Below are 18328 nucleotides of genomic sequence, written 5' to 3'. Positions count from 1 at the left end.
GATTAAGTAATCTCAGGTTAATTCTAGCTCGGATATTTTAGGATTTATTTAAAGATTTAAGAATAGTTTATTTGAAGCTCAGCTTTAAGAAATTTGGGCTTCCCTTGTGGCTCAGCTGGTAAAGAATCTGCCTGCAGTGTGGGAGACCTGGGTTCGATCCCTGTGTTGGGAAGATTCCCAGGAGAAGGGAATGGCTAACCACTCCAGTATTCTGGCCTGGAGAATTCCATGGACTGTTAGTCCATGGGGTCGCAAAGAGTCGGACACAATTGAGCGATTTTTCACTTTCACTTTAAGAAATTAAACTTGTATTATTATTTTTTAAATAATTTTATTTATTTTTGGCTCTGCTGGGTCTTCGTTGCCGCGAGGGCTTTTATCTAGTTCCGGCAAGTAGGGGCTACTCTCTAGCTGCAGTGCATGGGCTTCTCGTTGTGCTGGCTTCTCTTGTTATGGAACAGGGGCTGCAGGACACCCAGGCTTAAGTAGGTGCGGCACGTGGGCACCATAGCTGTGGCTCCCAGGCTATAGAGCACAGACTCAATAATTGTGGTGCACCACGGCATGTGGGATCTTCCAGATCAGGGATCGAACCTGAGTCTCCTGTATTGGTAGATGGATTCTTTACCACTGAGCCACCAGGGAAACCCTACCCTTGTATTGTTATTGCAATGTAACAATAGCTCAAATTTATTGAGCATTCCCATGTCCGTGGTCATTTCATATGAAATAAATCACTCTCCAAGGTAGAGACTATTATTACGTGCCTATAGCACACAAGGAAACTGATGGTGAGGGCAGTTAAATAACTAGATCACACAGCTAGAGTGTGGAAGGATTGCATTTAGTGTTCAGGCTTGTCTGATTCCAAAGCCAATACTATTTCTGTGCGTGCGTGCTAACTCACTTCAGTCATGTCCGACTCTTTGTGACCCCAGGCTCCCCTGTCCAGGGGATTCTCCAGGCAAGAATACCAGAGTGGGTTGCCATGCCCTCCTCCAGGGGATCTTCCCAACCCAGGGATTGAACCCGTGTCTCCTACGTCTCCTGCATTGGCAGGCAGCTTCTTTACCACTAGTACCACCCGAGAAGCCCAACACTATTTCTACTGCATGTTTATTATAGGAAGATTAGAAAAGACAGATAAGCAAAAGGAGATGTAGTACTTTCTGATGACAAAATTACTACGTTGGTGGAGTCCAGACTTTTCTATTCCATTCACCTTTCTGAAGCAGTCTGGGAAAAGTAACAAAAAGCAACAAAAGAGGAGAAATTGCCATATCTGATAAAAGAAGGGCAGACCACAATCCCACCCTGTTTGTGAAGACTGACAATGACTGTGGGATTTGGACCAAAGTGCAGAAGGGAACCAAGAGTGGCATGTGCTTCTGCAGCTCCTGAGCAGGAGGTAGAAGTCTCCAGAAGGATTTTTCACCTCTATGAACCCTTCCTAATCCTGGCAAAGCCTGAAGCCTGCGCAGGGGAAGGGAGAGTCACTGAGATGTATGTGACAGTTCAGAGTTCAGATGAACTGCATGAAGAGACTTGAAGACCCTTGGCAAGAAGTAGGATGTTAAAGTGGCAGGTGAGAGAAAGAATAGATAACAATCAGCCGTTTGGTTCTAAGGGTTCTAATTTTCTCTCTCAGTGAGTCAGAGACTTACTCAAGGAGACACTGAAGAACTGTGATATTCTTAGGTCTTTAAACTTAATCTCCACTCCAAGTCTATTGCTTAGAGTAGAGATATTAATATATTTCAGGGCAGCGCTGGTGACAAAGGATCTAAGATAATCCACAGGGTTACCTGCCTGCCTCAGCTTCCTTCCAGCTCCTGTCCACACACTTTCCTTTAACAAATATCTGTGACAAGTAGCCGGCACGGGACCTACAAAAAGGTTGTGTGAGAAATAAGAGGAAAGAGAACATCAAATGAAAAATAAACAAAGAAAAATACTGGAAGAGTTGTGTTATGAAGTAGGAGAAACTGCTGAACTGACATTTCTCTGTAAAATACACACAAAAAAACAAATGATGACCTTCCTAAAATAAGTCTCAAGATAAGAAATAAAAAGTTCAAAGAAGAGAATAAAAAGTAGATGGAGTTGAGAAAAGCAGTGTCAGAAGAGAAATGAAAGTGGGTGACAGAGAAAAGTGAAGCCACACTATTTTAAAAGCTCTACTGGAAATAGCAAAATGTAAACTATTAAAAACATAATCAAGAACTTGTTACACAGGCTAAAGAGATGTAACAAAATTAGTAAGAAAGAGTAAAAAAGGATGAAAGAAAAGTGGTCAATATGGAAGACAAAGGAAATCCAACTTCCGCGTAATTGGTGTTGCTGAAGAAGAAAGAAAAAGAAATCAAACAAATAAAACAGAAAACAATATTGGAATCTTTAATAGTAGAAAATTAATTTACCTCTAATTCTAGAGGATTAATTAATTAAATGACTCTGAAGTCAAATTAATTTAAAACATATACAAATTTTCTGTCTCCAAGGAAAAATAACGTATAGAGACTCATCAACTCTGAGCTATGTCATGGCAACATGAATGAGTTGAGGATTAAACCAAATAATGTTATGGATATCCAGGCAAAAAATTTGATGAGCTCTAAGAAGGAAGAAATCAGGCTGGCCTCAAATTTCTGCACAATGAAGTATTTCCTAATTCTCAGAAAAGAGAATGCAACCTCAGAATTTTATAGATACATTACATATGTATTCAGGGAATGTCTATTTTAAAAAAACATGTACATATATAGTTGAAATTTGGAAAAATGAAGAAATTCATTTGTAATCTCACTCCTACTCTGCCTGTTAAGTACGCATTTCAGAATGCGTTTATGTGCATCCTTTCTCGTGGGATCCTCTAGGATGTAGGCATCGCACCATTATTATTCCCAAGTTGCAGATGGATGAACTCAGTGACTTGACACAAGAATCAGTGGCAAAAGCACTAAGCCCAGGCTTCCTGGCCCTCGGACCTGAATCCTCTAGAATGACTCTGTCCAAGAGAACTTTCTGCAGTGATGGGGACGTTCTAGATCTGCTCTGTCCAGAATGACAGACACTCATCTTATGTAACTGTGGAGCACTTGACATGTGGCTCGTGTGACCGAGAACCTGGAATTCTAAATTTCATTTAATTTTAATGAATTCAAACTTACACAGCCACCAGTGGCCCAGAGCTGGTATATTTGGACAGCCTAGTTCTAGAGATTTCCTTGGCATTCTTTTCCCTTCTGAAAAAGAAATCTGACCACTTTCCATTTCATCCATCCCCCAACCACATCCGCATCAAATCCTTCCAGATTCTGGCCTCTGAGGTCAATCAGTTTTCACAGTTAGGACCAGCCTTCTGGCTTCTCACCCCAATCTTCTCGGACTGCAGTCTCCTTCGGGTAGTCCCCCCTGAGGGTTTTAGCTGAGTCATGGCAGCTTCTACTGGCAGAGGGCACAGGCTGGGGCCGTGAGCAGTGTTTCACCTTGAGCCACAACTCCGTCTATCCTGTGCCATCTCAGCAAATTCCCCTTCCTGAAGCAGAACATCTAGACCGAACGGAGTGGCCAAGGGGCGTACTGATGACTCTTGAGATGACCCAGAAAGTGAGCCTGCGAGAGCAGACACCTCCCCCTACCTCTGGACTCCAGAGGTTAAAATTCAAAGGAACAGGGCCTTGGGTTCATGTGACGCTAGCCTTTACCCAAACCTGCCCTTGAGGGAACCAAAGGAAGATTCCATTCGGCAGACACGCAGACTGACTCTCCCTGTGGCCAGGTGGCTGGTCTGAGTGCACTGAACAGGGGGCCCAGAGGCAGAGGTGGCTCGGACGTGCTGTGTGCCAGAGTAAAACCGACCCCACTGGACCCCGCTCCCTGATCCACTATTTGGACCAGGAACCATGAGATCTGCTCTTGTGCTCCATGTGGCTTCTCCGTGACCTCAGTTTCTGTCCCTGTAAAATGAGGGTTTTTAAACAGAACAAGGACTTCTCACAGAGCATCCTGTGATTCCTAGTAATCCATGAACAACTTGACATTAGATCAGAATTGTGTATGTGTGAGCTCTTTTCTGGGACTTTCCACCCATTAAGACCATTTAGACAAGAGGTCATACATTGGTGACCATGGGTCTGATGCCTTTTGCGGACATGGGTTGTTTTTTTTTTTTTTTTTTGGCCCATACTTTCATTTTAATGAGCAAATAATTTAAAACTGTGAAATGTCACATAAAAGCACAATTTCAAGCCTTTCTTGAAAAACCAGAGCTGGCATCCTGGGCCCCATGGCAATAGTCAGGAGCTGAGCAGCAGTTGCTGTTTTCAAGGGGCCTATACTCCCCACTTCACCAGAGTCCCCACTTCTTCCTGTTGCCCCCATGACATGAAAGCCCAGTGCCAGCTGTAATTTATCATCAAACTTGGTCATTTTTTTCCTGTGTTGGAAGATCAGTTCCCTGTACCCACAGCACTGTCAGAAGTGCAAATCAGACTCCAGAAAAATGAAGTGATTTTCCTTAGGCTAGCCCACTTCACTCATTAAATTGTTCCTTGCACTTGAGGTTGTGATGCCTGATTTAGAGCATTTAGTCATTCATTTGGGCTTCCCCAATGGCTCAGTGGGTAAAAAATCTGCCTGCAGTGCAGGAGACCAGGAGACATGGGTTTGATCCCTGGATTGGGAAGATCCCCTGAAGGAGGAAATGGCAACGCACACCAGTATCCTTGCCTGGGAAATCCCATGGACAAAGGAGCCTGGCAGGCTACAGTCCAAAGAGTCGGACACAACTGATTGACTAAACACACACACACACACATACAATCATTCATTTAACAAATGTCCACTGAGGCCCTAAAGAGAGAGGTGAGCAAAACAGACAAGAACGCTGTTTGCCTGGAGCTTGAGGTCTGGTGGGAAGAGAGCTAATGATAAGTGAATGAATAAATTCTGCAGTCATTGGAAAGTGCTTGACAAGAACGAGGCTGGGTTGTGGGGATCAGATCGTGGACAGTAGAGTGGTCCATGAAGAGGCGACCTTTGAGATGAGGCTGAACAAGGAGGAGTGAGGTAGGCAGAGATCAAGGCTGAAGGCCGGGCAGAGGAGGCAGCAGGTGCAAAGCCCTGGAGGTGGGAACCAGCTTGGCCGGCTGAATCACTGAGAGCCCCCCACTTAGTGTCTGCAGGCCAGCTCTCTGGTCTTGCCTCCAGGCCTCCTGGGAGACTTTTGCTCTCTGGAACTCAGCTCTGGCCTAGAGGACTGCAGGGATGGAGGGGTAGGGGTGAGGGGCAGCAGTACTTATTAATTCCTCACCAGATGCCTGGCGCTCAGCTGGCAATTCTGAATCCAGTTTGCCCACAGGAAGCTCAACCCAGGCAGGGGAGCTACTTTGGGTCACCCCGGCCCTGCTCCAATTCCTAACCAGCGAGGCAACGAAACACTGTTGACCCACTTACTGCCGAAGCCCCGTGAGGGCCAACGATCGACTTCCCGGTTCCTGCCATTTCCCTTGGGTCACCCCCACTGGCTGACATGTGCTGGATCTGGAGTCATTTCTCCACAAAAGATGAATGTTGACCTCCTGGCAAGAGCACCCAGAGAGGGAAGAGAAAGTGGGACAGAGTGAGACAAACAGAGGGAGGGAGAAAAGAGGGGAAAGGGAGAGAGAATCCAGGCCTGGGACTCAAAGGCCTTTGAAAGGCCACCCAGGCAGCCCAGAATTTACCAACAGCCCCTCCCATCATATAATGCACAGAATTTATAGCGTTGCACTAAAGGACTGGCAAGATGTCACCCCTGAAGCAGAAGTGCTCGAATATTTACAACAGGTTTATTTACAATAATGCCAAACTGGAAGCACTCCAGTTTCCATAAGCAAGAAGATGTACAGAGAAAGAGTGGTATATTTACAGAATTGAATGCTATGCAGCTATGAACAAGAGAAAACTTCAAACACACACAACCTCCAGGATGAACCACAGGCACTACTCTGAGCAGAAAATACAAAGGTCCATTCTGTATCATTCCATTCAAGTAAATTCCCAGAAGAGGAGAAAAAAGCTATAGTGATGGAAATCATGGCCATGTTTTGAAGGGGTCCTGAGGACTGACCTGAAAGGGGCTGAGGGGTACTCTCTCGGGGGATGGAAATGCTCTGTGTCTCTTTTGTTTGAGCTATAGTTGATTTACAATGTTTTGCAAGTTTCTGGTGTACATCAAAGTGATTCAATTATATATATATATATATATTCTTTTTCAGGTTCTTTTCCATTATAATTTATTATAAAATACTGACTATAATTCCATGTGCTGTATAGTAGGTCCTCTATTTTCATATATAAGTAGTTTGTTCTCCATGTCTGTGAGTCTGGTTCTGTTTTGTAAGTTCATTTGTATCGTATTTTTAGATTCCGCATATAAGTTTTATCATACGATATTTGCCTTTCTGACTTATTTCACTTAGTATGGTCATTTCTAGGTCCGTGCATATCCCTGCTGAGTAGTATTGCACTGTACATATTCACCACATTTCTTTACTGGAAACGTTCTGCATCTTGATTGGGATGGTGATTGTGTGGGTTCATACATTTGTCGAAACACAGACTGTACACTTACAATACATGCATTTTATTGTGTGTAAACTATAGCTCATAAAGCTAATATTTTAAAAATCATGTTTGTTTTTCTCTCCAGTTGTCGCTCTAAAAATGTAGAGGGGACGTTCTTCCCCTATTACCCATGTAGTCCTGAAGACCACGATTTCCCCATCACTCTTGAGAAGTGATAATAATTAAAATCCTCCAGTTACTTGAGTGCACACACATGATCTCTGCATAGAAAGTAGAATGGTCAGTTTTTGCCATGCCCTTCTCCAGGGGATCTTCCCAACCCAGGGACTGAGCCTGCATCTCTTATGTCTCCTACAGTGGCAGGCAGTTTCTTTACCACTAGCGCCACCTGGGAGCCTTTGTAATGTTGGTCAGGTTACTTAACCACCCTGTGCCTCAGTTTCCTTATCTGTACAAGGGAGGTAAGCATGGGACCTACTTCCTAAGGCGGTTGTGACAGTCACAACTAAACTGAGATCATGCAGGGACAGTATTTGGAATGGTGTCTGGCCCGTAGCACGTTCTCAGTAAAGGTTGGTTCTTAGTAGTCTTACTATGGTGCTGGTGGTGGTTGCTCTCATATGAATGAGAGCAAGGATGATAGCTTCCAGTTAGATCATTCTCTGGAAAAGAAAAGACAAAATGGAAGGGTGAGCCTTCTGGAATGGGGAAATCGGGAGGGGACATGATGGTCATTAAGAGCGTGTTCTTTGGGGACAGTGGGGGCACAGATGAGAAGTGATGGAGGGACATAGATGGCAGGCCAGGCCAGTGAGCTTCAGAGGGGTTCTTTTGATCTAGGAGTTTGAGAGATTCCAGGGATGCTAGCGATCTAGAGGATGCAGGAATTTGGCAAGGGCAGCCGCGGATCATGCAGAGATGTGGAGTGGTACAGAGCGCAAACTCTGGAGTCAGGCCACCTTGAGTTCAAATCCTGGCTCTGCCTCAGTAACTTTGGGCAAGACACCTGGCTTATCCCCTTTGCCTCGGTTGTCCCATCAGTAAAATGGATATTAATAATACCTGCCTCCAAGAGGAGCTAAGGAACGGAATGAGTTAATGCATGTAAATTACTAGGAAAAGTACCCGGCCAGTTGTAAGCACTTGTTAGCTCTCATTATACTCGGAGTCCTTTACATGTTTAAGGGAAACGAGTTTAAAAATTAGAATTTCTGTTTAGATGTGCAGTTCATGAATTGCAACACCACCATGGAACCTAATTATCTGGGTCACAGCTTCACACGCATGACTAAACCCATGTCTTCTGTAATCCCCTCTGAAAAATAATAAGGCCTCTCGTTAAATGAATTAATACATGTCAAATGCCTGGAATTTAATAAATACTCAAAACATGTTGGTGGTTGTCATTATTACCATAATTATTCTGCTGCATGGTGATGGGAGGCAGGATTGAGAAGGCAGTTCTAAATAGAGCTTCTCAGAGCTCGAATTTTCCAGGTGACCTCAACTATTATAATATTCTTTTCTTTTCACTTCACACCTTTATCAGGATAACCCAGGTAAGAGGGTTACGCTGGCCTCACAAAATGGATTGAGAGGTGCTCCTTTTTTCCTTCTATTCTCTGGAAGGATTTGTGTAAGATAGATATTATTTAGTCCTTAAACATTTGGTAGAATTACCATTGAAGCCAGCAGGGCTTAGAAGTATTTTTTGTTTTTGTGTTTTTGCAGGGGGATTTTTAATGATTAATTCCATTTCTTTCAAAGTCAATGAAATAGTTTTTCTATTTCTTTCTCTAATAATTGAATAAGTTATGTTTTTCAAGAAGTTTTTCTATTTCCTCCAAGTTATCAAATTTATTGGTATCAAGTAGTTCATACTATCTATTTAGTATCCTTTTGAAGCTGTAAGATTAGATCAGTTCATGAGGGTGGGGATGGAATTGTGCTATGTGCTATGTGCTAAGTCCGACTCTTTGTGACCTTATGGGCCATAGCCTGCCAGGCTCCACTGTCCATGAGATTTCCCAGGCAAGAATACTGGAGTGGGTTGCCATTTCCTCCTCCAGGGGATCTTCCTGACCCAGGGATCAAACCCCAAACTCTTATGTCTCCTACCATGGCAAGTGGGTTCTTTATCCACTAGCGCCACCTGGGAAGCCTGGGAATGAAATTATAGCTCTTATTAGAAGAAAGATGTTTCTCTATGCCTGGCACCAAAGAAGGACCAAGTAAGGACGTAAGAAGAAGACAGTCATCTATGAGTCACAAACGGAGTTCTCCCCACAACCCAAGTCTGCTGACACCTGGACCCCAGAGCTTCTGGTCTCCAGAACTGTGAAAAATAATTGTCTGCTGTTTAAGCCACCCAGCCTATGGTATTTGCTTGATTAGACACACGTATCTTTTTCAAACTGAAATACCTATTGGCCTGTCAGGTCGTATAAAAAACAGGATAGATGCGGCATGTCTTCCAAAGCCAGCAGCAAGCTTTGACAGCAAACAGTTGTATTATTTTTAAACGATGGGTGCATGATGGAGCATGATACCACACATGGGTTGAAGAATGTCAAGTTTTCACCAGAATGACCTTGACTCCTTGGGGAGTCCATGTTTGTGTTTCTGCCTGGAGGCCCACAACCGTGACTGGAGCCGTGTACTTCTGGCTCATGAGACCTGGTGGTTAGATTTTCATGAACTTTGCTAGCTAGTTGTTGAACGTAGACACTATTTAAGGTGAAATTTTATGAACAGGTGTTAAATAAAATATATCAAAACAAAGGTAATAGATAGTCAAAGCTCAACACTTGCTAATTGTGTTACTATTTTGTAAGGTCTTGATGTTATTTACATCTACGGTTATCTACCTCTACTATTATTTACCTCTAACTGTACAGTGGAAATACTGTAGAGTGTTGTGACACTGTCCATCTCCCAGCATTCTGTGCCCAGTGATGTAACTTGGTGGCTTCAAATCAGCCATGTGGAGGTATTCACACCATAGAAATCAGTAAACACTACAAACCAGGGCTTGGCTTATTGTTTGGGCGCTTGTCTAGTCTTAAGGTGATGGGAAAATTTAGTAATGCAGATCACACTTAAAATGTGTTGTCTATAGCTGGGACATTGTGAATAGCACAAAAAATGAGGAACTTTTTGTCCAACGTCTTTTCATGCGGATCATTTTTTAAGTCTTTATTGAGTTTATTACAATATTGCTTCTGCCTTATGATTTGGTTTTTTGACCATGAAGCACGAGCGATCTTGGCTCTCCAACCAGGGAACAAACCCACACCCCTCTGCATTGGAAGGCAAAGTTGTAACCACGGAACCGTCAGGGAAGTCCCCTCCTCCAGTATTTGAAAACCATCATTTGATTCAGTAAAGAAGACACACCATTGATAAATGGACTATTCATTGAGTCCATTTGTCTTAATAATTAATATAAAGGAAAATATAACTAACATTCCAGGTGGCACTAGGGGTAAAGAATTCGCCTGCCAATGCAGGAGATATGGGTTCAATCCCTGGGTCTGGAAGATGCGCTGGTAGGAAATGGCAACCCTCTCCAGTCTTCTTGCCTGGAAAATTCCTGGACAGAGGAGCCTGGTGGGCTACAATCCATGGTGTCGCAAACAGTCGGACACAGCTTAGCACACACACATTCATAGGGGAACTAAACTCATTGATCGATGACTTGAGTGACTTCTTAGCTGAATTGAGTAGTAATTAAGAACTTTTACACACACATACCTGCAGTTTTTCAGAGAGTCAGTTGTTAATCATTTCCCAGCACACCACTTGAGGAATACTAGGTGGGTAGAGTCTGATAAGGTCACTTGAGTTTGAGAAGAACTAACTATTGAAAATGGTCCTATGATTGGCACAGATTTGCTGGTAAAAGTGCATGACAATGTCCCAGTCATTTTCCTAGTCTCAACTCCCAGTCTGGTCAGGAGTAATGTTTGCAGAATGGAAGACAGGGAGCATGTTGTAAGCACTGTCTCTGAGTTACAAGTATTAGTCATGTCAACAAATACTTTGGGTTCCTACTAAAAGTTCCAGGCACTGCTCTTGGCTTCAGGGATACAATCCCAGCCCTCCTAGAGTTTACATTCTAGTTGAGGAGAAAACCAGTAAGGTATAAAAATCTGCTTTCAGGTTAATTTCATCAGTCAACTTGACCATGCTAAGAGATGCCTAACTCGTTGGTGAAACATTATTTCCAAGTGTCTGTGAGGATGTCTCTGGAATAGATTGCACTTGAATCAGCCTCAATCTGTTTTGTTTTGGATCTTTGAAATTGCATTGTCAAGCTGTCCTAGATTCTAGTAATCAGCTGACAACTTGGTTAAGAGAGTTGGCTCTGGAGGCAGACTGTTTTGGTTCACAGTCATTGCCTCGTTAGTGACCTCCTTGCATCTTAAATTGCCAATCCATCAAATGGTCATATTAATTGCACCTACTTCACTGGGATTTTGTGAGGAATAAACAACACCTGGTACTTAATCACCCAAGGTTGTCGCTATTGTTTAGTCACTAAATCGTGTCTGACTGCTTTGCAATACCATGGACTATAGTCCACCAGGCTCCTCTGTCCATGGGATTCTCCAGGCAAGAACACTGGAGTGGGTTGCTGTTTCCTCCTCCAGCGGATCTTCCCCACCCAGGGATCGAACCTGTATCTCCTACATTGGCAGGTGGATTCTTTACCACTGAGCCACCTAGGAAGACCAATAACTCAATAAATATCAGTAACTATCGTCACTCTTTATAGAGTGTGTACCGGGTATTGGACATTGTGCTAAATGCCGCGTGTGGGTGCAGCAGTAGCTACTGGTGCTCTTTCTGCATCCCCTTGGGCACTCACCATTCTGCACAGGCTGGTAGCTTCTTACTGAACCCAGGATGCTCGGCAGGAGCATGTTCTCTGGCTGCTGCACAGGGCAGGCCCAAGTGCTGGGGAGTTAACGCTCCCACGAGCAACCCTCAACCAATGATGACCAAGGGTTGGCTGCTTCCTTGCCTCCCAGCGGGACTACTCTGAGGTCTGATCTACCCTTTCTTCAGGGGTCCTGATCAAGATCGCACTCCAGCTGCCCACAGCGGTAACCGTCTCGTTAATAAATCATCTTGGCTTCCTTCTCTATTTCACTTCCTCAGTGCCCTTTCAGAGCTTTCTAGGCTTGCCCATCAAGCAAACTACTTTCACTTTCACACACTCTCTCTCTTTTTGGCTGTGCCATGTGGCATGAGAGACCTTAACTCCCCCACCAGGGATCGAACCTGTGCCCCCTGTGGTGGAAGCACTGAGTCTTAACCACTGGACCACCAGGGAAGTCCCTCAAACCGCTTTCACTCTCGTGCGCATCTCAGGGACTACTTCAAAGACAATGGGGGTATTTCACGTGACCTTCACACAGTCCTATAAAATGACAGGTATGGCTCCCCCACTTTATAGTTGAGTAAAATGAGGCTCAGATCAGTGACACCACCTGCTCAAGGTCTGAGCCTTGGGCACGTACCCTCTCCACTGCCTCCCCAAGGAACGTGCCTCGGGGATGGGCCCTGCTCCAGGATCTCTTCTGTCCCTGCCACCCCAAGTTCTGCTGACCCTCCTAAGCCTGCATCTCCCCGCTGCAGGAAGGCCGTTGCCTGTTCGTCATCCTGCTCATGGCGGTGTACTGGTGCACCGAGGCCCTGCCCCTCTCGGTGACAGCCCTGCTGCCCATCGTCCTCTTCCCCTTCTTGGGCATCCTGCCCTCCAACAAGGTCTGCGCCCAGTACTTCCTGGACACCAACTTCCTCTTCCTCAGCGGTCTGATCATGGCCAGCGCCATTGAGGAGTGGAACCTGCACCGGAGAATTGCCCTCAAGGTCCTGATGCTCACCGGGGTCCAGCCAGCCAGGTAAGGCCAGGTAATGGGGTCCAGCCCAGAGGTGGAGAGGCAGAGGGGCCCCGTTCTCGGAGCCCAAACCCACCCTTCCCGCTCTGGTCATCTGATGCAACAAACTCATCATGTCCCACCATCCACTTGTTCAATCATTTCCCAAATATTTAGTGAGCCCCACTCTGTGTGCCAGACACAGTGCTAGGCTCTTGGGTGGTTTTCAAAATTACATAAGAATCACTTGGGAGTCAGTTGAAATGCTGGTTCCCAGACCTCACCCAGGGATTCGTGTCCAGTAGTTTTAGAGGGGGGCTGTGTTAGTAGTTCGACTCAGGTGACTTGGGGCTGAATCCTACCTTTCCTGCTCTGGGAGTGACTTACCCTCTCTCTGCTTATAAAATGACAATATGAGAGTCTGTACAGTAAGTACTGGCTCTGTCATCCTGGTTTTCTATTTACCAGCCAAGGTGACCCAGTGGGTGGGGAGTGGATGGAAAGATGGCCTTGGAGAGACAGGAGATAGGGTCCATTCCTATGGGGCCTCGGGCCTCCTGGATAGGATTCAGACTTTCATTTTAAGAGAACTGAATGGCCTTTAAAATGAAGTTATTGGGGTTTTTTTTTTGCAGTTTGCTGCATCTTAAGTCGTCCTTCCCAGTAATGTTATTTAAATGCATAAAGCACATGTAGGAGTTAAAACAACAACAATCACAGCAAAATGAACTTATCCAAATAATGTTTTAAAACCACACAAATCTGTGATAGAAAAAAATTTCTGATAGAATACCATGTGAACTTCTTTATTAACACAATAAATGATGAGATCTAGCGACAGCCTAGTAATTGTAGTTTTGAGGCTGTAACCAAGTCCCTTATAATAATACTGAACTTTATTGTTTTCATTAATCACTGAAGGAAATGTTCAATTTCTATTGAAGTGAAAGTGAAGGGAAAGTGAAAGTCACTCAGTTGTGTCTGACTCTTTTCGACCCCATGGACTATACAGCCCATGGAATTCTCCAGGCCAGAATACTGGAGTGGGTAGCCTTTCCCTTCTCCAGGGGATCTTCCCAACCCAGGGATTGAACCCAGGTCTCCTGCATTGCAGGCAGATTGTTTACCAGCTGAGTCACGAGGGAAGCCCGAGAGTACTGGAGTAGGTAGCCTATCCCTTCTCCAGTGGATCTTCCCGACCCAGGAATCGAACCAGGGTCTCCTGCATTGCAGGCAGACTCTTTACCAACTAACCTATGAGGGAATATTAGATGTTAGTAAAGTAGAGTTTCATTTACTCCCATCATTTCCATCCTGAATTATATCCATGGCCCCTCTGTCTATGAATCTCTGCTTTAAAGAATTCTAAGCTGGGGAGTGACATGACTGGATTGGCATTTTTTAAAAATTCCTCTTGGCTGCCACGTGGGGAGCAAACGAGGATGAGAAGCTGGATGCCACCCAGGTGACTTCCTTCTGGAGGAGGTTGTATTTGACACTGAAGAAAGGATGAGGCTACTATCAAACACGTTTTAAAGTTTGTTGCTGTTCAGTCACTAAGTTCGGCCGAACTCTTTGCAACCCCATGGACTGCTGCATGCCAGGCTCTCCTGTCCTTTACTATCTCCTACAGTTTGCTCAAACTCATGTTCATTGAATTGATGATGCCATCCAACCATCTCAAGCTCCATCGTCTCCTTCTCCTCCTGCCCTCAATCTTTCCCAGCATCAGGGTCTTTTCCAATGAGTCGGCTCCTCATATCAGGTGGCCAAAGTATTGGAGCTTCAGTTACAGTCCTTCCAATGAATATTCAGGGTTTTAAAGTTATAACAATGAAAACAGTATGACACTAGTTCAGAAACAGATTTTTAAAACAAATAATAAATAATCTGGAAGAAATCTAGATCTGTGGGGAAGGGAAGGATTCAATAAATGGTAGATGTTGGTATAATTGATTTATTAAAAAAAAATCTTCTTAGATCTGACTCTGCTTTATCAGTTCAGTTTAGTTACTCAGTCGTGTCCAACTCTTTGCGACCCCATGAACCGCAGCACACCAGGCCTCCCTGTCCATCACCAACCCCCAGAGTTTACCCAAACTCATGTCCATTGAGTCAGTGATGCCATCCATCTCTTTGCATCAGGTGGCCAAAGTATTGGAGTTTCAGCTTCAACATCAGTCCTTCCAATGAACACCCAGGACTGACCTCTTTAGGATGGACTGGTTGGATCTCCTTGCAGTCCAAGGGACTCCCAAGAGTCTTCTCTAACACCACAGTTTAAAAGCATCAATTCTTTGGTGCTCAGCTTTCATTATAGTCCAACTCTCACATCCATACATAACTACTGGAAAAACCATAGCCTTGACTAGATGGACCTTTGTTGACAAATGTCTCTGCTTTTTAATATGCTGTCTATACATCTAAATAAATTTAGGGTGGATTAAGAGTTCAATGTAAAGGGAAAAAAAAAACACTAAATTTAGATTCCTATTGGTGGGAAGGACCAAGTGATGGCAGGCAGTCTGGGCATCAGGGCATGTTTGAGGGCTGATGAGAAATTCAGCAGAGCCTGAGAAGGGTGCCTGGGAAGAAGGGATGAGGGAGAGGAGGCTGAAAAGACTGTTTAGGGTAAAATAGTGGAAAATCTTGGTGTCAAGGCATCTTTTTTTCTGCAATGGAAGCCATTAAGGATTTGGGGGCAAAGGAGAGAAAATTTAGGGTTGGTGCCCCTCCGGAACTATTTTACCCTGGGTACCTGAGGTCAGTTCACTTACATACAGCTAGTCAATTTCCTTAAGAGCTAGAATAAGCATGGTGAGTGGATTTGGTTTCCATTGGTCACTGGCTCGTCCTTGCTGGGCCCTGACTTTCCATCTGTAGACAAGTGGGATGCAAACTGGTACCAGGGGCCCTGGTTCTAGATCTACCCCTTAACTCCCTGTGTCCCCAGGCTCATCCTGGGGATGATGGCGACCACCTCATTTCTGTCCATGTGGCTGAGCAACACTGCCTCTACCGCCATGATGCTGCCCATCGCCAATGCCATCTTGAAGAGTCTCTTCGGCCACAGGGAGTCTCATAAGGACCTCAGCTGGGAGAGTGAAGAGACTGCGGGTGAGTCTGTGGGAAGGGACTGGGAGCAACTCCACCAGGGTGGGAGAGTGGGAGTGGGGATGATCAAGCGGTGCCGGGGAAGGCAGAGGGGATGCACTTATTGAGCACCTACCATGTGCCAAGTTCAATAATGAGAGTAACTGAGGATTAGCTAAATCAAACCACGGTACCTTTTTAGCATTTACTATGTACTAAGCAATGAGTTAAACACTTTACGTACATTACCTCCTTGGCCTCTCAAAACAGCCTTATGAAGTAGGTACTATGTAAATTGAAACAACAATGAAATGTACTTCAGTGAGATTGGCAAAAATAAGAAGGCTGGAGAGTGCCCAATGTTGGCAGGAATGGGGGCCACTGGAACTCTCTTTGCTGCTACAGAGTGTGAACGATCGCCCTTTCTTAAGGGCATTCTGCAAATATTTAATCAAATTAAGGGTTCATATACCCTGGAATGCAGAAATCTAGCCCTGAATGCAAGTACCAAAAGTCCAGAAGGAGACCCATGTCATGTGACCGTCTTTAGCGCAGCAGTCTCTGTGGTATGCTGGGTCAGGGCCAGGGTTCAGATATGACCACCACTGCCAGTAATGGAGGAGGTAGATTGTGGAGGGCACCCTCACTGAGCACTGAACTGCTTTCTGGAGGAAAGATTCAGAGGGACATAAAGTTATATAAGGCTTCCCAATTGGCTCAACAGTCAAGAATACGCTTGCAATGCAGAAGCCACAGGGAATGTGGGTTTGATCTCTGGGTCGAGAAGATCCCCTGGAAGAGGGCATGGCAACCCACTCCAGTACTCTTGCCTAGAGAATCCCATGGACAGAGGAGCCTGGTGGGCTACAGTCCATAGAGTCACAGAGTCTGACACAACAGAAGCAACTTAGCATTCATGCATATTTATATAAATCTCGTAAAACCTAGTTGTTATTGGGAAAGCCAGAATGAGTTATTTTGGTTTGGCCCAAAAGTTCACTGGGCTTTCTGTAACACCTTATGAAAGTGAAAGTCGCTCTGTTGCGTCCGACTGTTTGCGACCCCATGGCTATACAGTCCATGGAATTCTCCATGCCAGTATACTGGAGTGGGTAGCCTTTCCCTTCTCCAGGGGATCTTTCCAACCCAGGGATCGAACCCATTTCTCCCACATTGCAGGCGGATTCTTTACCAGCTGAGCCACAGCAAAACTCAAGGATACTGGAGTGGGTAGCCTATCCCTTCTCTAGGGTATCTTCCCAACACAGGAATTGAATCTGGGTCTCCTGCATTGCAGGCAGATTCTTTACCAACTGAGCTATCAGGGAAGCCTGTAACACCTCGTGGAAAAACCCAAACAAATGTTTGGACCGACCCAAGAGAACACAATACCACTATGTAAATTAAAAATACTTACAAAAGACAGAACATTTTGCAAGAACACAAACAAAGGAAAAGCAACACATTCGATGCATCAGAGGGGTTGCTCTGAAAAGGATGGAATTGGGAAATGGAGATAAAAGGGACCAAATTAATAAATAAAAAGAGTGGCCTCGTGCAATACAGAATGAGAACCTACTGTGAGCTGAGGAATTAGATTCAGTTAAATCTCAGAAATTGTTTTCTAAAGGTGACAAAACACAAGTGGCTGCTGTATCTTGAAATGACTAAATGAGGGCTCAGAGAGGAGAACTGACTTCCCCGAGTCACACAGCATGCAAATGGCAGAGCCCAGCTTTGCACCCAAGCAGCCTAGCTACAGAGCCCACTCCCTTCCCCGTGGAATCAGCAGCATCAGTGAGAACTCTTTTGGCTGCAGATAAGAGGATGTCTGTCTGCAAGTGACTTAAAGAACAAAGGGTTATCTTCCTTGTCAGAGAAGGGCAGTGCCAGGTCATTTCACAGGCACAGGGATGTCAAGACTGTTCACTGGCTTCTCTGTGATTCCCTTGGTCTTCCCTTCCTAATTTCAAAATGGCTGCCATATCCTGTCTGCTTTAAAACGTCTTTCTTTTTGTTTACACAGTTCAGTTCAGTTGCTCAGTCGTGTCCAACTCTTTGCAACCCCATGAACTGCAGCATGCCAGGCCTCCCTGTCCATCACCAAGTCCCAGAGTTCACCCAAACCCATGTCCATCGAGTCGGTGATGCCATCCAACCATCTCATCCTCTGTCGTCCCCTTCTCCTCCTGCCCTCAATCCCTCCCAGCATCAGGGTCTTTTCAAATGAGTCAGCTCTTTGCATCAGGTGGCCAAAGTATTGGAGTTTCAGCTTCAACATCAGTCCACCAATGAACACCCAGGACTGATCTCCTTTAGAATGGACTGGTTGGATCTCCTTGCAGTCCAAGGGACTCTCAAGAGTCTTCAACACCACAGTTCAAAAGCATCAATTCTTCGGCCCTCAGCTTTCTTTATAGTCCAACTCTCACATCCATACATGACTACTGAAAAAACCATAGCCTTGACTAGATGGACCTTTGTTGACAAAGTAATGTCTCTGCTTTTTAATATGCTGTCTAGGTTGGTCATAACTTTGCTTCCAAGGAGTAAGCATCTTTTAATTTCATGGCTACAATCACTATCTGCAGTGATTTTGGAGCCCAGAAAAATAAAGTCAGCCACTGTTTTCACTGTTTCCCCATCTATCAGGAGATGACAAGAGTGAACATCGACACTCTAGGAATCAGCGAACTAAGATGGACTGGAATGGGTGAATTTAACTCAGATTTAACTCAGATGTTTACACAGATGTGTTTCAAAAGGAGGTTTTTAAATTG

The 18328-nt window shown here is 44.8% G+C and overlaps 1 protein-coding gene across 4 annotated transcripts in view; it reads left to right on the top strand.

The window, feature by feature from the left end:
• The window catches only part of SLC13A3 (solute carrier family 13 member 3), an 83620-nt gene that overhangs the window by 16152 nt on the left and 49140 nt on the right, over positions 1-18328 (top strand). For 3 of the 4 annotated variants that reach the window (XM_061437824.1, XM_061437822.1, XM_061437821.1), the window contains exons 2-3: positions 12214-12479; positions 15409-15572. In XM_061437824.1, coding sequence (XP_061293808.1) covers positions 12244-12479; positions 15409-15572 — 400 coding nt within the window. In that variant the 5' untranslated portion in view covers positions 12214-12243. The remainder of the gene's footprint in view (positions 1-12213; positions 12480-15408; positions 15573-18328) is intronic. The other variant, XM_061437823.1, reaches the window with a different exon arrangement.

The sequence above is a fragment of the Bos javanicus genome, chromosome 13 (assembly GCF_032452875.1).
Source record: "Bos javanicus breed banteng chromosome 13, ARS-OSU_banteng_1.0, whole genome shotgun sequence".
NCBI classification, from domain to species: Eukaryota; Metazoa; Chordata; class Mammalia; order Artiodactyla; family Bovidae; genus Bos; species Bos javanicus.
The sequence above is the reverse complement of the archived record's forward strand: the minus strand, read 5'-3'. Positions and strand labels throughout refer to the sequence as shown.